This window comes from Chiroxiphia lanceolata, chromosome 15, assembly GCF_009829145.1.
Source record: "Chiroxiphia lanceolata isolate bChiLan1 chromosome 15, bChiLan1.pri, whole genome shotgun sequence".
NCBI lineage: Eukaryota > Metazoa > Chordata > Aves > Passeriformes > Pipridae > Chiroxiphia > Chiroxiphia lanceolata.
Window position 1 is genome coordinate 8,502,001 of NC_045651.1, and position 20,921 is coordinate 8,522,921.

General features: G+C 40.8%; 2 protein-coding genes across 2 annotated transcripts; both read left to right on the forward strand.

The window, feature by feature from the left end:
* The first annotated feature begins 1,294 nt into the window (after positions 1 to 1,294).
* IL12B (interleukin 12B) lies at positions 1,295 to 6,898 on the forward strand. The gene is made up of 6 exons (XM_032703049.1): positions 1,295 to 1,379; positions 2,469 to 2,744; positions 3,250 to 3,367; positions 4,393 to 4,586; positions 5,383 to 5,528; positions 6,770 to 6,898. Exons 1-6 carry the CDS (start codon positions 1,295 to 1,297, stop codon positions 6,896 to 6,898), a joined length of 948 nt encoding a protein of 315 aa, XP_032558940.1.
* An 8,364-nt stretch (positions 6,899 to 15,262) lies between these two features.
* On the forward strand, positions 15,263 to 19,411 carry SPINK9 (serine peptidase inhibitor Kazal type 9). The gene is made up of 4 exons (XM_032703372.1): positions 15,263 to 15,449; positions 17,540 to 17,559; positions 18,710 to 18,837; positions 19,366 to 19,411. The coding sequence occupies exons 1-4, from the start codon at positions 15,293 to 15,295 to the stop codon at positions 19,409 to 19,411; spliced, it is 351 nt and encodes a 116-aa protein (XP_032559263.1). The 5' UTR covers positions 15,263 to 15,292.
* The last annotated feature ends 1,510 nt before the right edge of the window (positions 19,412 to 20,921 follow it).

Below are 20,921 nucleotides of genomic sequence, written 5' to 3' on the forward strand. Positions count from 1 at the left end.
CTTTTCACTGGGGTTTGTGCCGCTCTCAGTGCAGCTGCAACAGGAGCTGGTTCCTCTCCTAAACACCCTCCAGATACTTTGCTGGTAGCTTCTGGTCCCATTAATAGCTGTGCACAAATCCAAAGGGCACTGGACCAGGGACAGCTGATTTCTGACCAAGGTTAAGGATGGCTCATAACAGCAGGAGCTGCCAGTGAGGAACAGATTTGGCGCACATAGGAACACACACTCTCAAGAAATCAGGAGGGCTACTCCCCTTTTATTAAAGAAAGACTGGTTTGGGAGAAAAAAAACCCCAAGCACTTAATTTTGTGTTTTTCATGTGCATTTGGACTCATATTGTAGCCAGAATAGGCTTTGAAAGCTATATTCACCAGTCTCTTTTTCTAAGACATTTTCCTATTCATTTGGCTTAATCTCCAGCTAAAAAAGGTCTAGAAGTGTATCTAAATAACTGTTGTTAAAGTTTTTTATGCACCCAGTGATTACTACAATATTTGATAAAGGTGTTTGGTGTTTCATAAAGAGCTCTAGCAGTATTTTGAATAAGTTCAGGATAAATATGCATTTATATATTGTAAATACAGCTACACACACAGCAACAATGATCCATGTATCCAGCCCTTTCTGCAAATAGAGCTGTGGCACTGAATCCAGGAGGAATTATGCCTGAAATTGCTTGAAAATTTAATTAGTGTGTGCAACCTGAGGTGGACACTAGAACAGTTAGGCAATGGTCAGTGTTGACTCCAGCTCTACACTGCGTTATTGACCCTGCTGTCACTTGTTCTCACAGACATGATGGAGACAACGGTCCAGCAAAACCCTTCAGCAGGCCCTTCCCTTTATTGACAATCTTTTGTTTTAATAGGACTGCTGATGTGTTTCGCCCATAAGCTTTGTATGAATGAAATTTAATGTCCACTGATCCTTTAGTCCAATGCCTTGTTCATACAATCGGCCTCACTGGCATCAGAAAGGCTTTTCTTGCATGAGGGATATTTAACCGAGGGATCTGAGGATGCTTCTGAGCTCCTGACAGATCAATGCACACAACAATTTCCTCTGAGGTCCATGATTGCTTCTCTAATCTGGCTTGTGGTGAAAGTAACAAGTGGATCAAAATAGTGTTACAAACTCAATTTTTATGTAGTCCAAGAGCTTTTAGAACAGGAGAATGTCTCTTAGTTCACTGGGACTGACCCTGTCTTGTCACTCTGTCCAGCATGAGCCTGATTTCAACGCACACTCAGCCAACCTCAGTGAAGTTCAGCAATTTATTTTTTACTTCCAGATGACTCACCTGCTCTGTACCTTACTTTCACTGTTTTCCTTTGCTGCCCTACTGGAAGCTGTGCAGTGGAAACTTCAGGAAAATGGTAAGCAAGTCTTCACCTCCTGAGACCTTCAGGTGCCTTCAGAACATGGCGATTTCTGAATTATAATTGTGGGCACAGGCACAGAATTTGTTAATTATAGTATCTTAGGCCAAGGTTCTTCCTATGTCTTTGTTTGTCAATAATTAGCCAATTAATTGGAGTTATTGGAAGAAATATTTAGAAGTCCTAAAATGTCATACAATAGCATATTTGCTATATTTGCATTAGCAACTGTCTTATTTCCTATTCCTTCTCCTCGTGTTTCAAAAGTTTCAGTCATGCAGTCTGGAGGCAGAAACAGCCTCTTGTGACTTAGGTAACAGCCCAAAATCAAACAAGTGAAGAATTAATTGTGGAAAAAAATATTTCTAAGTAAAACTTAAACCCTAGAAATAGTTTATCAACTTTTCTGGCAAATAAGTCAAATGTAAATACATTTGTAAAAATACAGGGTAATAAACAAACAATTCTTTTGAATAATTTACCAGAAAATTTGGCTAAATTCAGATAATAAAATTTGTTGTTCTTATTCACTCAATGTAGCTCCATAATCCAAGCTGCCTTCAAGGCAATTGTCCAAAAAGAAGGACGCAAGTCAACATGAAAAAAATATCCTCAATTGTGTTCCATTTCTAAAAAGGAATTAAATTACTTTTCCCCATATATTTACATTAAAAAAAAATATCCTGTGGGTTCTCTGGGCAATACCACGGTGCTGAAAACTGCAAATCCGTTTGTCAGCATTGGGAGTAAACTTTGTGTTTGAAGTCTGTAAGACTCACCCTGCCTGTGTTTCACAAGTCCATAAGCAGTTTGGGAAACTTCCAAACTTCCTAGAGCTGAATGTTTTCTGCCAGTTAAGATTCTGTGTTCGACAGGTATTTCTTAGTGTTTCTCCTTTGTGGTAAAGCCTTAAAGCTCTTATTCTGGTGGTGAAATGCTCTGGTGAGAAGGTCCTAGAGCTCACTGGAACTCACAACTCACTGGAGTGTTGAGCTCCTGGACAGTAGAGCTGAGGAAAAGGACTCAGTCCAACCTTCCCACTGGCACGTAGGAGTAGCTGCTAATTTCTTTCTTTGCCATGTCCAGTGTATGTCATAGAATCTGAGTGGAATGCTGAGACACCAGCTACGAGAGTGGAGCTCACCTGTAACTCACCTAATGAAGCAGTTTACTGGAAAAAGGACTCTGAATGGAAAGGAAAAGGAAAGACACTGATTGCTGAAGTGAAGGAGTTCCCAGATGCTGGAAACTACACCTGTCTGGCAGAGAATACCCATGAAATCCTCAGCTATAATTTCTTCCTCATAAGCAAAATTGACTCCAGTGGGCAAATGATAAGGTCGATTCTGAAAAGCTTTAAAGGTATGGAAGATGGGATGTTCCTTGCTTAGCTTTGGGCACTGAGGGCCAGAGGGAGCTTTCTGGAAATCTGTGAGAAACACCCACTTTAAAATGGGTTCTCTTGAAGGCTTTACTGACAGTGGAATGCAAATAATTCCTTCAGTGGCTCTGTGGTGACAAACACAGGGATTTGCCAACTGCACGGCTGCGGGATTTCTTTGTAGAAGGAACAGTGGATTTGTCCGTGTAAATCTCTTCCTGACAGCTCTTTGCCACAGCCTGGGTGTGCTCTGGCTTCTGTCAATGCCACGTTGATATGGTGCCATGTGAACCAGGCTTTGGTCACTACCTGTGATTTGGCTCTGTAACTACACGTGGCTGCCCACGGGACAGCCTCAGACTGTGTCTGCCTGTGGACCCACCTGCCAAAATAGATATAAGTCCATTGAACTGCTGTTTTGTCTCTGCTTTGACCATTTCAGCAAGAAGAATAAATAAATCATGTTTTCTTTCCTTTTCCATCTAGAGCCAAAGCGGACATTTTTAAAATGTGAGGCAAAGAACTACTCTGGAATTTTCATGTGTTCATGGATGACAGAAAATGAGAATCCAAATGTGAAGTTCACCATCAAAAGTCTAAAAGGGTAAGAACTTGTACTTTCCTTAACAAACTCTTAGTAAGGCCAGAGAAGCCCTCTGTGTTACTCTGTCTAGGAGATCCCAGATTTTAGGCTGTTTAGAACACGTAGAAAGGAAGAAATTTCTCTTGCAGAGCCAGAATATCTGCAAAATATTTTGAGGTATCACAGGGAATAAGTTAAGTAATAACAGCATGGAAGTAGCTCAGAAATTAATAAAGACATGAAAATGGAATGACCCCCAGTGGGCTGTTTCAGCCACAGAATAACTTAAGCAATAGCAGAATAGTTTGTGGAGGGGAGAGAGGAAGTTGAGACAAAAGCAGAAACAACCACAGCTCCGAGTCCTCTCTATAGAATGAAGGGAGTGGGAGGCTGCACCCACGGCAGAGGCCACATGCCCACTGACAAGTCTCTGCTGAGGAACACAGCAGAAACCTGTGAGGGAAATGTGTGACGGGAACCTTGGGGGGATTTCCTGCCTCCCACCACTCCTGGGGGTTTCTCTAAAACATGGAGTACTTCAACAAAGGTCACTTCATTTCATTAAAGAAGAAACAACAAGAAACATGTTTTATTCAGCTGAAAGCAAAAATAGAACCAGATTCAGGTAGTACTTTATAGATGGGTTTTGGTATTTATTTCCCAGTAGATACTTCTCAACCTTCCCTCCTTTCTTCAACAAGGATTTGGAGAGGGTGAAGGAACGAAGTAAGATACTAGAGCTTGCCATGGGATACTAGTAATAAAAACAGAGATACCCTGCTTTAGGGTTAAACACTGACTCCTTCTGCTAAGGCAGGGGGTGTGGTGTGGTTGTGATTTTACATTAATATGTCCTACAGCACTGAAAATGCAGGAACTCCCACTGAGCTTTTTCTGCAGCAGATGAAGGGCAGCCATGAAATGATACAAACAACGTCAAAATATTACCTTACCTAACCTTACAACACTACATGTTGTTGTCGTTGTGGCAACACATTCTCAGAACCAATCAGCATCCCCACTCCTTTACTCTGTTCTGTGTCCAGCCCTCAGGGAGATGTGACCTGCAGCAGCCCCGTGGCTCACACCGATGGATCAGTGACCAAATACACGTCCCAGTGCCGCAAAGAAAACTACTGTCCCTTTGCTGAAGAGCACCAGCCCATTGACATGTTCCTGGAGGTCATCGATGAGGTGGAATATGAGAACTACACCAGTAGCTTCTTCATCAGAGATATCGGTGAGTAGACCAGGAATCATGATCAATTCTTAGCTTTATTCTTGCTGCCAACAGTGGAACTAAGGGTAGGTGATCACACCAGCCTTGGGAATCCCTGCCCTATTATATTGTAAATCTGCATCAAGCCCCCAGTTACAGGAACAGGGGAAAACATGCCATAGCAGCAGCCTGGAAGAGGATGAGGAAGTGAAGAAGCAATATCTTCCTGGCTTGTGACCTCAACCCTCTCACGCCCACATGTCCCAGAAGTTCTGTAGCCTCCTCTAATAGATGGGCATGTTTCAGAAGGGGTATGTGGAAGAAGTCAGAGAACAACCAATAACCCAGCAGGCTTTTCTCTGAGAATTTCTTAAGGCTATGCATACTTCCCTCCTGATCCATTCCTACAGATGGGCATCCAGGGCAGATTAATAGAAATGGATAGGAATAAGAGGATATAAATTGTCATCATGATGCCACAGGGCACGTGAAAATGAGGCAGCATCCTAAAGAAACAGGTGTTTGTTAAATGCCCTAATAGTCAGCAGAGGTTGAAGATATTCCTCCGTGTCCAATGTAGCCCTCTGCAACCCTTCGGGAGAAAAAAACCCCAGGATCTTACCCAGAGATATTATGGGAGTGTGCTTTATTTTCTGTGAGAAGCACAAAAGGCAGTTCTTATACATAATATCTACTCCTCTCTTAATCTCCTGGAGTCTTCCAGTGCTCATTCCGATAAAATTATCAACAGTAGGACACCAACATCCAATATTATGTTGCTAATGTGAATTAATTACCTCTATATTTTCTCTTGCAGTAAAACCTGACCCACCCCAATGTCAGTATGTGGCCACAAATGGAATGGTGACCTGGGAATATCCCAAAACATGGAGCACCCCGAAGTCCTACTTCCCTTTGACTTTTAAGGTCAAAGTTAAAAGCGCGAAGAAACGCAAAACCCAGGTAAAAACACAACATTTGAAACACAATTTTATTGCTTGAACAGACAGTATGAATAATATAAGCTTTGTATGTAAGAATCATGAACTAAAATTAAAAATAAAGGGTGCTCAGACCTGAATGTGGCAAGTTCTGCCTTGCCAGAAAAACACCTTCCCAGTTCTATGAGCAAGTAAGATCCCTGATGTTGCTGAGGAGAGGAAATCCTGCCCAGTATTGCATAGCTGTGCTAGCATGAGAAAAGTATTTACCAGTTCATTAGTAGGCTATGTGGGTCCTAATGCATGAGAATCCCAACTTCCAAATCAAGAAGTCTCAGATCTGTTACATGGATTTCCTCATATGTTGTTCGTACCTGGGCAGCTCAGGCTTTATAGGAGAACAAGAAATAAGGAATCACCGATTCATTTGGAAGCATTTCTTTCAGTCTGTGGTCTTTGCCACTCTATTTCTAGTTAGTTAATTATTATTTAAACATTGTTCCTCTGTGTCAGTTTTAAATCACAAATGGTTTTGCTTCCTTTGCTGATGCTCATGGACACACAGTGGTGATGGTGACTTGCCTGGGTTGGCAGAGAACTGGAAAGACCAGCTGATCACAGAGCAGGACCTGAACTGCAGTGCTGCTCTGCCTTGGTCCAGCAATCAGAAAAGCAAACAAATGTAGTGATCATCCCAGCTTGTCAGGGGATTAATCCAGAGACACATCCAAAGAGGATGTGTTTTCCTCTGTGGACAGAACTCACTCGCCGGTACCAGCAGATGGGGCCATTCCCCCAGTGCTGATTCCTTGATTTTAGTAGTGTTGGCTCCTACAATCCCGTCAGTGGAGAAACTGGAGAGTCTCCAGATGCTTCTCATATCAGCCACAGGTCCTCAGGGGGAATTTCAATGACACTGAAAAGGAGTAACCTCTGTCTTTTACGGTTCCCACTCTGGGAGAAGAAGAAAAAAGAGAAAACCCCAGATAAATAAATAACCCCTTTTTCTTAATGAGTGTTTCAGTCTGGGTTTTGGATCACTTGAGAACACCAACTTCAGTGGAACATGAGTTGTTTAGTTGGTTTCTGCTGAGGCTCCAGTTCTCACAAGCCTTTGCTGTCTGTGGGTGGTACTGGTGCCTGTGAAACACCAGGTTGCTGGTGGGGTTTAAGCGACATGAGCTTGTTGGAACATTTCTGATGCTGTTTGTATGTGCTTCTCAACCTTTACAACCCACTGAAGGAGCTGTGCCCTGTTCACAGGTCATCTATGATACTGATGAACAGTCATTCCACCTTCCAAACACTGGGCCAAAGGATGAGATTTCCGTGCAGGCCAGGGATCGTTATTACCACTCATCCTGGAGTGACTGGTCTTCACTCTGCAGGTAAGGCTTAAAGAACCTTCCACTAGAGAAGCAGGGATGATTCCTTACCTAGAAGACTATGGAGTCTATGATTTTTTTTTCTAATTCTTAAACGATTGTTGATTTTACATTTCCTTGTAACCATTTTTGTCTCCTGAATATTCTTTTTCATTAAATATCTGTAAGAGAATAAATGTGTTGGGCTGCCTAAATGGTGATTCTCTTACAAAAATAATCGAGGAAACAATTAGAATCCATTTAAATCAGAGAGGAAACAATGGATGTAGGTTCAAGGACATGGGTTGGGTTATAGTGTCTCACATGCATCAGCTGAAGCTGATCCCCATCAGACACAGAGCCTCCTGAGCCTTGCACGTTGTGGGCCTGTGGACTAAAAATCTGGGTCTGAGGAGAATTAAGATAATTCTTACATAAATTTGCTTTCTCTTATGTTACAGATAACTAGTAAGAGATTCCAGGAGGATGGCAAAATACTCCTAAAAAAAGCAAAGAATGAACCAGCACAAGAATATAAGCACAATTTGAAGAAAAATCTGCATTTGAGATTACTAAGAAGTCATAACATCTTTTTTTTGTAAGATATGAATATGTTCCTGATTTTGGCAGCTCTTAAATTCCCCAGATATGAGTAACACCTTTAGCATACATCATGTTATATTAACATGAATTTGATGTGTTGCTGTCAGCTATTATTGTAGGTTCACATTATTACATTTCATTTATTTATTTAATATTTATTTATTTATGCATTATTTATGTATTTATTTATTTATTTATTTATTGACATGACTTGCTAGGGCAGTTGATAGCAGTTAGTATTCAAACCATTTCATATGTTAAGTTATTTGTAAAGTAAATTCCAGAAAGAACTGTTCCAATATTCCATTATTTAATGGTTTGATTATGTGTCTATTTAACTATTTATTTTTATTTATTTTTGTTGGAATGTGTAAGCATAGAAAGCCTTGGCTGCATGAGTGCTGTGGTTAATTCCTATTACCACCACTCATGAACATGAAAGGAGCTGGTAGCCAGTACCTGAATTTAACCCCTCCTAAACAACCTCCTTTTCCTCCATCCTTGTGGTCACTGGAGGCCCTTTATTCAGTGATCCATGTGTATCCAGTGCATCTCCTGCAGTGGAATTTACTGACAGTAAAATGAATTCCAACCTGCTGTGGCACAGGCACTCGGCAGAGGAGTCAGAAATCTGCAGCTACAACCACGGCAGCTGAAATTACACCTGTACTGTATCTGATACCTCAGAGGCCAGTTGTTAACAGGTTTTATATATGGGTGTTAAGCATCTAATTAGAGTTTTTGAATACAGATTTTTATAGTTCATTTTGAAAGTATCTCCCTACTACTGTATCATGAGTCGGTGTCTTCACAGAACCTTAGGTAAAACACCTCAAGTCCTGGCTCTGAACTGCTCACAGAGTAAGTCCCCAGGTCTGGAAAAAGGTAGAAGCATGTGTTGAAGCCTCTGTATTTTTCACAGAATCATGGAATGGTGTGGGTTGGAAAGGACCTTAAAAGGTCATCCAGTTCCACCCCCTGCCATGGGCAGGGACACCTTCCACTAGACCAGGTTGCTCCAAGCCCTGTCCAACCTGGCCTTGAACACTTCCAGGGATGGGGCAACATTTGTCAAAACACCTGAGTCCTGACTTACGGGAAGGTAAAACAGTAAAATATCTGATGATTCAGACTTTAAGCCCTGATAAATAATCAGTGAAATTAAAGAAAGACTTTCATTGCAACCATGCTTCCTTTTTTTCCCAGTCTTAGCCATGGTGGTAATTTCAGATTTATAGATTGAAATGTGTGAGATATCTGATATTTCAGAAAACTGCTGACAATCTAGCTACAAGTGCTAGTAATATATTAAGTTTATGTGTCTTATTTCTACTATAAATGCAATTTATTGTGCTTTTTTTATGAGCTAATAATAAATACATCTGAAAACAAGAAAATTTGGTTTACTTGTGATTTTTTAAGGATGGTTTGTGTCACTGTTCACTTTTCTACCAGAATGTTATACACTACTCCTGCAAAAATGTCTGTAGGGCAAAGTAATTATTACTGATTAATACTAACAAATTCATGGCCTGTAAAAGTGTGCAGGACCACCCAGCAAAGTGGCAACAGTGAGTCAGCCAGATCCCCTAAACCCTCTTCTGCAGGCAAAGAGAACACTGAGGTTCTCTGGCCTCTGTGGTCAGGAGGTTTGTAACTGAAACCACTTGAAATAGGTCTTGAGGTCTTTGAGGTTTCTCTCTGATCCTGTCGGTGCAGTGTTCAGAATTCATAGGACCGACCTTCCTGTTCTTCAGACAACTGGGTTGAAACCTTGGCACCACTGAAACCCATCACTGCAACCTCTCATTAACTTGGGTCCAGCCCAGTTTCCGTTCTCTGGAATACTCAGGCTAAATTTATGAGTATCCTGACAAAGATTATATTGATCTATTGCCTTCAGAGGAATCTGCCTTTCTGTGCCACAATGCCATAAGGTGAGTTAAACCTTCCTACAGGAAGCTTTTCTGCCATGGATTATGGGGGAATCAGGAGCCAGCGAGGGAAGTCATTGGCTAAGATTCTTCAGGAAAATAACAAAGTGCAGCTTGAAACTACCTCTTTTTCTGTAGAAACCATGTTAATTATAAGATGGCTGCTCTCTAAGACATAAAGTTGGCTTTAATCCTTGATTATTAATTTCCTGGGCCTCATATGGACCCAAGTGCCTGTGAATATCTCCTCTAAAAATTGTCAGTCTCCCATCTCTGAGGGACTGTCTAGACTGTATAAAAAGATGTTACTATCACAGCTCAAATATTCCCTATGGTGGCTCCATATACTGGAGACAATTTTCTAACATACTCCATCCATTTAGGAACATAATAGTTGATGTGTCAGTTACTCCTTAGACTTCTCTTTCTTAATTCCTCTCCTTGCTGCACTGCAAATAATCTGGAAACCTTCTGATAAATGTCACAATGCACAGACTCAGTCAGGCTGCACAACGTACAAAATTGCCCCCAAAACTTTAGATTGCAAAATCAAAGCTTCTGAAATAAAATTATAGAACTAAGTTTATTCCTGAGGCTCTTGAGGTATGAGAGTCATTAACTGTATAAATAGATAACAGTCTTATACTGGACCTACTCCTGACTCTGTGTCCCACCATTTTCTGGGAAGGGGCAGCTCCTCCACCTTTCTATTCATACTCATCACTCAACCTGTGGCTTTAGGTTTTGCCTACCACACCTCCCTAAATCTGCACTGAACAGAGACTGACTAATTCCCTTCAGGGCTTTTTGTGGGTGCTCCTCATCTTAAGGAATGCTTGACAAATAGTTGGTGTCCTTAATGAGGCACTAATTGGTTACAGTAGGAACTTGCTATCCTCTAAGTGCTTCAGCTGGGCAAGCAGGCACTTGCTAGTAGCAAAAGGGGGAAAAAAGGCTTATATCTAATTAAGGGTTCTGTGGGAGAATACAGATTTCAGGTCCAAATGCTTCGTATCCATCCTGACCTTCTTCCATGCTGACCTTCATCCTATCCCTTTTCTTTGTAAGTTGTATATTCTCTTTTATAAAAGTAATGGTATTTTTAATACAGGCAAACCCAATCTATATCCTCCAACCTTGTTCTGAGACATGAAAAAACTTTAAAAGAAACCTTGCTTCAAACACGTCAGTTTGACTGAGTTCAGTGTGACTAAACTTCAAAGTGCTGAACACCTGGGAATTGCATCTTAAGGCAATTTAAAATAAGTCCTATTCAATACACTCAGTGTAAGTGTTAAGCTGTTAATGCTTGTTTTGTTTTGCCTGTGAAGAATCCATCCAGAACCATCAATGGTATGGCACTAAGTAACTCGAAGGATCCACGAGCTCCTTGCAGGATAACAGGATCACAGCCTTGTAATGTATCTTAGAGATATCAGAAGATACAAAGAAAAATTTAAAGCTCAGCACCAGCCTTTGCAGAGAGGTGTTGGGTTTATTTTTTACTTTCTGAAATAACACCTGAAACCTTCAGCAGGGATCTGTCCTGCCTTGACACCCGCAGTGTTAAAGAAAGGCTCCTTTGATCTCTCTTAAGGTGTGGAAAATGGGAAACTCACCTTCCTTCAGGCAAATACTGTTTTGGCCCAGTTTGATGCCTTAACAAACACATCACTTGATTCTCAAATCTTCCATTGAGCAAGACTTCAAAAGTCTGATATGTTAATTGCACATGGGCGGACAACCCAAACCACCCACCCAGAGCAGGATTGAGGGAGCCCGCGAGCCGCGTCCCGAGTAAACACGCGCTGGAATCACCGACGCAGGTGACCACGGCAGGGTCTATCTTGGCTTGTACATTCTTCAAAGGTTTATGTGGTGTGCGTGAGAATATTTTTATTAGCTATTCCACGTGCCATTTTTTCACCACTGTTGGTGTCCTCAATGGGAGGCACTCCATCAGATGAATAGGAACAGGTTGCTGTTCTGGAATGCAGCCACAGAACACCCTCCCATGCAGAATAAAGCAGGCACTTAACTAATGACGTGCTGCAGCAGCATATTTGGCATCCCATTCGTGCTCCACTCAGCACTCCAAATCTAAAAGCAATATATGAATAATTGCGAAGAATTGTCCTACTCTCGGAAAAATACGCACTAATATTTTACCAGATGTAACACCATGTAATTACTTTTTCTTCTTCTAAAGATCGACTTGAAGAGATAAAAAGACAAGATACGAAGATAAAGGCAGAAAAAGATAAAGGCAGAAAACTATGAGAGGCCCACAATTAACCTACACGTATTCATGAGTTTGCTGACTAGGTCAAAATTTCACTCACTATTCTTCGATACAGGGTGTTTCCTATAAATTTCTAAATTAGTTTTAGGTATGATGAAGAGGCCTTACTGACACAGCTTTGGGAAGTAGCTATTCCTAAACAGATCTGAACACTTGTTTTCCAACAAACAACGTTTTCCAAGTAGATAAAATCAATCCATCGTGCTAATCTACTGTCTGTGTCCGCTTTGTCAAACGTTAACTCATAAGGACAAATATGCCACAAAGTCCCTGAGCAGCTGCCTGTCAGCAACATTTGACATTCTCCTGTGGGAATCACAGCATCAGTTCCCAGGGAATGGGCCATTGGAGGTCACCTGATTCCCCATACCCACACCCATCACTAGATTATGGCCAGTTCACCACAGATCCATTTTTTAGTATCTCCAATGATTTCTGGATAACCTGTTCCTATTCTTGACTACTCTCATTGTGAAATTAGTTTTCCTCATATCTAATTAGAATTTCTCTTGCTGCAATTTGCACTGTTCTCTCTCTTCCTTTCACTGTGCACCTCCAAGAAGACTCTGGCTCCTGTCTTCTCTGCACGTCCTGAAAGAGCAGCTGAAGACAACGAGACTTTGCTGTCTTTCTCCAACCTGGTCAAACCAATTCTCTCAAGCTTTTCTAGAATGACACATGTTTGATCCCTCTAAACACCTTGTTGGTCCTTCACTGGTTCTGATCCAGTATTTCAGTGCCTTTTTTTGTGCCAGGGAGCCAAAAACTGTACCCAGAATGCCAGATACAGCCTCATCAGTGCTGAACTTGATAATTACACTCTTACTAATACAGCCCAGCATGCAGAGCTGGACTTGTTCAGTACAGGGGCAAACTGTTGACTCATGTCCAACTTGCACACCATGAAAACTGTTCTCTTCCCAGTATGCCACTGGAAGTTCTTGAGCACAGCACTCTGATATAAGTGAACCTTCAGTCTGCCTGAGGATGACAGGCCTCAGGTTGTCAGACCAGCTCCATGTAAAGAGCTACCAGGGCAAACAACAAGTTTGGACACGAAAGATGCCTCAGATAAAGCATTTTTTCAGTCACATAGTGACTATTTTCTCTAGCTGGCTGATGTGAATTCTGCCCATTCTCAAAGCGAGGAATAGAGATCCAGAGACTTTGGTCTCCTTTTAAACTGGAGTTGCAGTAAGTGTTCTGTGCCATTACTTTTTACCAAGTCTCAGTTTGAGATTCTGCATGTGAGTAACACCTCACTGCAGAAAGTGAAACAGACTGTTGCTCTCTGAGTAGGGCGTTTTTCTTCTCAAAGCTCAAAGACAGCTTTGATATTCCAAAACACAAAAATCTCCAGAATTTCAGCTGAGCCCCTGCTGTGAAAGAGCTGCTGTTTGCACACCCTACAATATATCACAGCCTCTCATCACAACTATGTCCCTCCTATCTGAGTGGTCTAGGCAAGCCCTACAAGGTTAAGGTCCACTGTTCAGGAAATGAATCTTTATTTGATTCAAAAGCTCTAACAATACACCTAAACATAACCAGAAAAAAACATTCACCCCATGGCTTTCCTGATATGGAGCACAGAATAAGCATTAGGAATCCTTCCAATAGAAAGGTAACTTTCAAATGCTAAGAAAAATTTCATTTAAAATCTGCCTCCCTTTTTGGTCCCCTCCCACCTCCAGAAGTCATCTCTTCCTGCACTAGCCTCAGAAAAGATTCCTACATCAACTTAGCAGACCTGAAGCAGATGTTTATACTCTTCTGCTGGCGGGATAGGATGGATATTGAGGTTGCATCAAACAGGACACTGTGGAGCACTGTATTAGAACAAGAGAGTATAACCAGAGTGGCAGATTTCCTCATTCCGGTGTCAAGGAACCGGTGTGTTCTGTCAAGCTGCAGTTTCACAGTTTCAAGATTTCCTCAAGAGTCTTGTTTGCTCAAAACTATTCAGATTAGGAGTAACTTCCGGCTTGCTTTGGGTTTTGCTCTTGTTGCCTAATGTTGGTAATTGTCCATCAACCAATGAACATGTCCTGAATACTCTCCACGAGTTCGTACATGCTCTTTGCCAGGCTCTTCAGAAAGGTTTTGGACTCTACAGTACAAAAACTTCACTGACATCCCAAAGCAGAAGAATCCAGACTGATCCCAGTCAGCCTGTCCCAGACAGCCTGTCTCTTGTGATCTCAACTTCAAAGGAACGTGCACAGGTGTCCAAGTTAAGAACAAAGGAAAATTAAATATTAAATCACTGAAGTAAAGGCACTGAATTACAGGGCTCCAGCTCAAACCAGATCTTTACCTATCCTGGAACTTGAATTTGATGGCATTTATATTTTTCATCCCATGAAGCGACGAGAAATTAGCCATTTAATAATTACCTATAATCCTTAAAGACAAGATGATATTTATCCTTCTTGGGATAAATTAGTGAGGTCCAAGGTCTACTTGACCTATTACAACCTTTTCTGTAAGAACTTTCAGTCCCCTCCATCTTCCTGGAATTAGCACATATGGCCCCAATTCCTTGCAGTGAGGGAAGGTGATCACTGAAATACTGTGAATTGTAGTAGTGTGCAGGGATCTTTCCTATCGAGACAATTCGCACAACTACACTAAGACAAGATGATTTTGGAGGAATGGGTTCAAACCAAACTATCAGCTCAAAACTCCACATTACTTTGAACTTTATGAAAATTAAGCCTCGGACCTGATTCTCCCCCTGACCTGAGCTGTATTATAGAAGACAGAAAATGGTGCCTATTGATTAAGTCACTAATACAATGGTATGTTGGATTTTTTTAAAGAATCCCTCCTACTGTGCTGGAAATAGGAAAACAGGAGAAGAGGGGCAGGCAGAGTAATCTCCTCCATGACAGCAGACCAGGCAGTAAGTAACTCAGCAGGATGCCCAATGGCTCTGAACTCATCCCTGCTCTTTGCCAGGCAGTGCTATGTGGTATCTTTGCTCTGTCTCTCACAGCCCATTGGTTCTCATCTCTAAAGTGTCAGAATTTTAAAGGAAGGAGAACACTGGAACACTGAAGGATTCTCTGGGCTTTTTGTGAAGTTTAGGGTGTTCAAATGAAACATGCTTTTCCAGAGCAGCCTAGAGGGGCTCAGTGCACAGCCATAGTAATCAGCATTGCCCTTAAACAGAGGTTACAGGCAGCTCCAAAACATCAAGACCACAGGAATTAAGGACTTCAGCTCTACTGGGATAGAACAGCAAGAATTTAGAACACACCCAGTAAGAATTATTTTTCCCCTGGGAATTATGTTCATCTTTAAGAGTCAACAAGCAATAACAGACCAGCAACAAGTAACCACCTTACTGAGTCACTCATTGGACTTGCTGATAGAGATGGAACAGTTAATTAGGCAAGGGGCTTAGCCAAGGAACAATACATCTGCTCTATCAACACAATCCATGCTAGGACACTCATGACCTTCACCTTATACAGAAGACATTCTATTGACACTACACGGGCAACACCTTCTTCTAATTATGTTCTGTGTGAGAGGATTTCATCACCAGGGTTCCTGCTCCTTGTGCATGTGTATATAAATGTCTGCTCCCACAGACACATGGACACACACTGGAGCTAAACGTGCTGGAATACTTGAAGGACAGATCGGCTGTGGAACAGGTCAAGAACCCCTGTTTGCCATGAAGACAACAGGAGTCTTTGTGCTCCTCGCTCTGGCAGTTCTTTGCTTGGCAAGTGAGTAACCTCCTGTATTTCCTGATATATTATAGTTCTTATGTCTAAAGACTGCAAGTTTCTCAGTGTGTTGGGACAGCGAGCAATGGTTCCTGGAGCTGGGTGGGAGACAGAAAGTGAAATTTTAGGCTTGTGCTCTATTTAGCAAACACTATTGTGCCAGCTGTACAGTTGCCCACTTGAGTGGATGAAACCTATTCCTTGGTGGTGGCGTGAATCAGAGCTACATTCTGCACTGTGACTAAAAAGAACTGCAAAGCCTCAGAACTACAGCTGGTTTTATCTACTTATTTCTAAATTTTATCTGAGAAGGGAGGTTGGAGCTGATGAGGTCCTTCTCCTGCCAAACTGACCATGCAGGGGACAGTTGATTATGCACTGTACACATAACACAGCTGTAAACCACCTCTTTATACTGTTAGTTTGCCAGGCTGCAGAGAGCTTTGAGGGGCAAGTTGCTCTGTGATAAAATAGGGAGCCGGGAGGAATTTCTTCAGCCTTTACTTGGTATTTTTATTTTTACTAAAAACTTGCAGTAAAATATATACTTATAAGTTAGAACATTTAAGATAACTGAGAGTCCACATTTCTGCTGGAGTATGGAAGTTCAAAAGCATTAAGAACATTAAAGAAGCAAAATAATGAAAATATTAAACCCAAAACTATGAAACAAATTAATATTTTTCTATTTTGAATAGGTCTGAAAGGGTTGCTTTGAAAATTGTCTCAAATTCAAAATGCTTATGAACAACAATTTCAATGAAATTGCATGATTTGACAGAAACTATTCTTTCAGTGTTTCATTTACTGCAGAATAATAAATAAATATTACTTCCATAAGAATTCCAGGAAATCTTTTCCTTGAACTTCTTGGTTTATCTTGTCTCGGTTAAAACTTTATGAATCAGTACTTTTTGAGCTACAACTTTTTGCATTCACTCCCATATGGAGAGAGGCTATTAAAAGGTTACTGGAGAAAAAATAACACCCTAATGTTTTGGGAGAAGTGGATTAAATCTAATCCAATTCTAGAATAATGAAAACTGTCAAACCTCTGGTGACGCAGATTGAAATTTGACATGGAGCACTATTTATGATAGTTTTCTTTATGTTGAGTAACTTTATTTGATGAGACGAGGTAAACAGCTCCATGAAAGGAACTTCCAGTGGAAAGTTTAATGGCTTTAAAGATCAGAAAAAGCCACGTTTAGTCCAAAAGACAAGTGCTAGAGCTGTATTGCCGTAACAAATTTTCCTCCTGCTCCTTCTGCACAGAAGTCTCTGCCTGGTAACTTTTACCCCTTGCAATCCCCAAGGATGATGATTACAGGACAGGAGAACAAACACATTCCTAAGGAAAGTAACAAATGTGTCACCATAATGGAGACATGCCAATGGCACTTGATTACTTTCTGGGAGGTGTAATTAGCATTGTTTGAAGCAGGTCCTTGAAGCCCCACCTCGTAACAGGGTTCCATTCTATCAGATGCCGTGTGTGTACAAAATAGGAGCCAATCAGTTTAGAATCTGTATTGACCAGCAAAGGAAATCACTTTTTAAAGTGGTATTATAATCCAAACTGGATTATCATTATTATATATATTTAATATTATAGTTTAATTAAGTTTTATCCTCATTATTGACAGAAAATCAAAGCATAAAAGGAACATCTGATTTTCTTACAACCACATGCAACTTTTTTTACAAACTTAGGAATTAAAACCCAGTCATGCTCAACAACCAGTTGATCCTGAACAGACTGGCCATTGAATATAATATTGACTTCTGGGGTTTCAATCTTTTTGTGGTGAAAGGGGGAACAATAGCTCCAGTTCCTTCTACAACAGAGGCTGTCCTAGCAGCTGACAGAGGTTTCTGAGGAAAATACTAGAATAATGTCCACTTGTTTAATAGGTTCTGACACCTGTGTCTTATTAAACACTGAAAAGCTCTGTCAGTATTTATTTCAAGGAGTTAAGAGATTTGGTGTTGCTGGAAGGGCTGAGACTAATGAAATCATCCTGATTTGAAACTGAGTGTTCATTAACTGTGGCTTTTAATTTATCCTTTGTGATTCTGTTTTATTGCAGATGCTGACAAAGAGAATGAAGTGAGTAATTTTCTTTATTTCTGGATAAAACTATATAGTTTGTAACAACATGAGGTCAGGAAAAAAACAAACATGTTAAACTTTAATTAATTGCTAGCCATGTATTGAGATTTCAGTGAGAAATCCCCAACTCTGAGATATGTGGTTTTCATACAGTTGCCCTGACAACTTCCAGATGTTTTTACCTGTTATGTATTCTGGGCAAGAAACTGGGCAAGGACAAATTTTAAGTCAGAGAAATCTAGATTTTTAAAAATATTTATCTGATTATGACACTGTAAGTCTTTCTTAATGACTTTCAGGTCCTAAGTCCGGCACTTGGAGGTTTTAATTTCTCTCTGGTTATGCTGGAGTCATCCTGGGGTCAACCTCTGAAAGAAATGAGACACCAAGAAAAAAGAATCCTTACTTGGATGAGCAGGGACAAGACCTTTCAGAGTTCAGTGATGAATAGTGGGGAATGAAAAATCACCCACACACAGCGCTGGGTCCATATTAGCACAACTCAGGAGGATTTTCTTCATGGAAAGGGATGTCAAACATTGGAAGGGGGTGCCCCGGGAGGTGGTGGAGTCACCAGCCCAGGAGGTGTTCAAGAAACAACTGGACATTTGTAGTCCCATTTTCAAGGCTAAGTCTGTAATGAATACAGTCCCGCTATCAGATGAGGCCTCCAACAATTCCTTTTCATGCCAGTACTTAAATAGGACTGTAATTTCACCTGGGCAGAACCTTCCCCCAGTGTAAAAAGCATCAAGAGCTGATATTGTGCAATAAAGAGAGAGAAAGCCTCAAGAAGTAATCTCACCTGAATTTACTGACCACTGCAATCAGCTATAAAAAAGTACTAATACTCAACTTTTCTGTAACTGTATTTTTTCCAGTGAATGTAATGCTATTCAGATGGAGAGCACAGTCCTTAAAGGTGTTCAGTGTGTGTCACAGGCATCATCACATACATCTCTGTGATAAGGAACATTTCTATTTTGAGGCTTAGGCTCAGCTAATACAAATGGCGAAGCCTCACTGACTGCGCTGCTCTAGAGCAGCTGACAGGCGCGTCCAAAAATGTCATATATTCATTATTTCTGTAGGTAAATGGAAAATGTGAGAAAGATGGATTCAAAGAAAAATGACACTCTATTTGCAGGTGGACTGCAGTGAATACAGAAGGTTAGAGAGAGGAAAACCCATTTACTGCGAAAGACTCTATCAACCCTTCTGCGGCTCTGATGGAAAAACATATAACAACAAATGTTCTTTCTGCAAAGCAGTCCTGTAAGTACAGCTCTACCTAATTACTCCTGAATTAGCCAAAACCTGAGGTTAGCTGAATTATCTGGGATTTCCATTCCACCTAAGTGCTATCATTTTTTTTTCAGGGTCGCTAGTTTTCTGTTCCTTTGCTTAATCTTTACAGATTAATTGCCTCTCCTGCCTATAAGGTCCAACTGGTCTAAACAAATGACTTTGATATTTGTGTGAGCAACTTCCTATTGTAGCAGAAACTGTAGAATTTGGACAGTAAGGAGAAGACTCCAATGAGCAACACAGGCCGAACATGGTACCTGGACCTAGCTTGGGTCATACAATTCACAAGTGGTACTGGAAATACCTTGCTTTTTATGGATAAAATATATAATTTTCAAAGGAAAGCTGTTTACAGATCAATGCCCTCACATCTGCTACAAATGTTTATGGTGTCTTCTCTGTTAGCAAGTTGTTAGCAAAGGGCTTTGGAGAGATTTCAGTGCATGACGTTGAGCTTTCTATCTGCAATACTGATGTTCTTCCCTTCCTTTACAGGAGAAGTAGAGGTGCCTTACGTGTGAAGCAAGTAGGGGTCTGCTGAAGGAGCTCTGCGTGACAGAAGAGTGCTGAGAACAGCTTCACACTGCCCTACCACAGTCTCTTAATTGGATTTCATTTATCCTGCCTGTGCTGACGGTGGCAAACAAAGCATAAAGTCTGTTTTTCACCTGTGTTCTCTCATTTGCTGCTTTACTCCACTCCAAAGTGTTGGGATTGACACTTCTGTCCTCCCTGAAAAGCACTTCCTTGGGATTCTCAGGAGCATTCCTGTTCCTGTAGGAGGAAAGCTGGTTTTACATGAGCCCTTCATTATACATTGGTCTACAAAGTTAAAGTTCAAATCTTCTGACAATGCCACCTGATCTGAGTGGACACAAGTCAGTGCAGGCATGGCTTCTCTTGCCCTTGTTGATAAAGTGTTTTCTTCCACTTATCCAGAAAATTTAGCAGATACCTTTTTCCAAAGGTTTCAGCTTTCTTAGGTAGTGCTTTGACTCTTCCAGTTTTGTAGCTAAATTTTAAATGCTTATTTTTCCTTTATCTTTGTGCGATTCTGATTCATTTATGTTGTTTAGCGTGTTTATTAAAATAAACATTAACTCTTTTGCTTTTGTCCATGGTGAACTTCCTAGAGAATAAGTTTATTGCATCCATTAGTAACAAGTATTTCCCAAGTTACAGAAAACTATTGTGGAGCAGGGACTAAGTCCAGAGGTAAAAAAATCTAAGTCTGGAAGACAAAAGTTGTATTCCACTAGATGGCCTCATGTCACTGAAATTTACCCTTCAATCTGCCTCTTTTTTTTCCTTTAAATGAATCAAATCTGGTACATTGTAAGATTGTATAAGCTTCAGAGCAGTATCTCTGTTAAATCCTGTCATTTAAATGTGATCATTAATGATTCCTTTCACTTCTGATAAGTTGGTGGCTTTTAGACCTAAAGAAATTTCTGTTCTGCCTTACATCCTTATTTTCTTCATTATTAAGCCAGTTCGTGTCTTTTACAGTTGAATAGTTGGTCATGGGAATCCATTTTCCCAGAATTAAAACTGATGAATGACTAACTTCACCGGGCTTACACAGGAGGAAAATTTTGGAACTGCTGGACACAGAATAAAGCCATCCCTGTCGTGAATTCTGTTTATATGGAAACCAGGTCCCAGCAATTAGGCAGTAGGAATGCAATGAGAAAGGTAAAAGTTTCTCATAGCTCAGAGGCTTGTGGCTCTGGACAGTCTACCTAAAGAGGTTCTCACGACAGGTCATCTTGACTGAAAAAAAGATAAAAATAAGAAAAGAAAGTTCAAATTGAGAAAACAAAGGCAAACTCTGGGCTTTCCTCATGATGTCAGAAAATCCAGTAGACAATTTGTGAATACTTTCTGCCCTCTAGCTCAGCTAGTTACAGCCTAAGTGGATATTCACACCCTCTGCTTTAGTATGTTGAGATATTTAACTGATTGTGTTTCTGGGCCAAACCTAAGACTCAAAATTTCCTATGCACATCCTCCAGAATGATTCAAGAAGCTGTAAGTCAGAGGTCTAAACC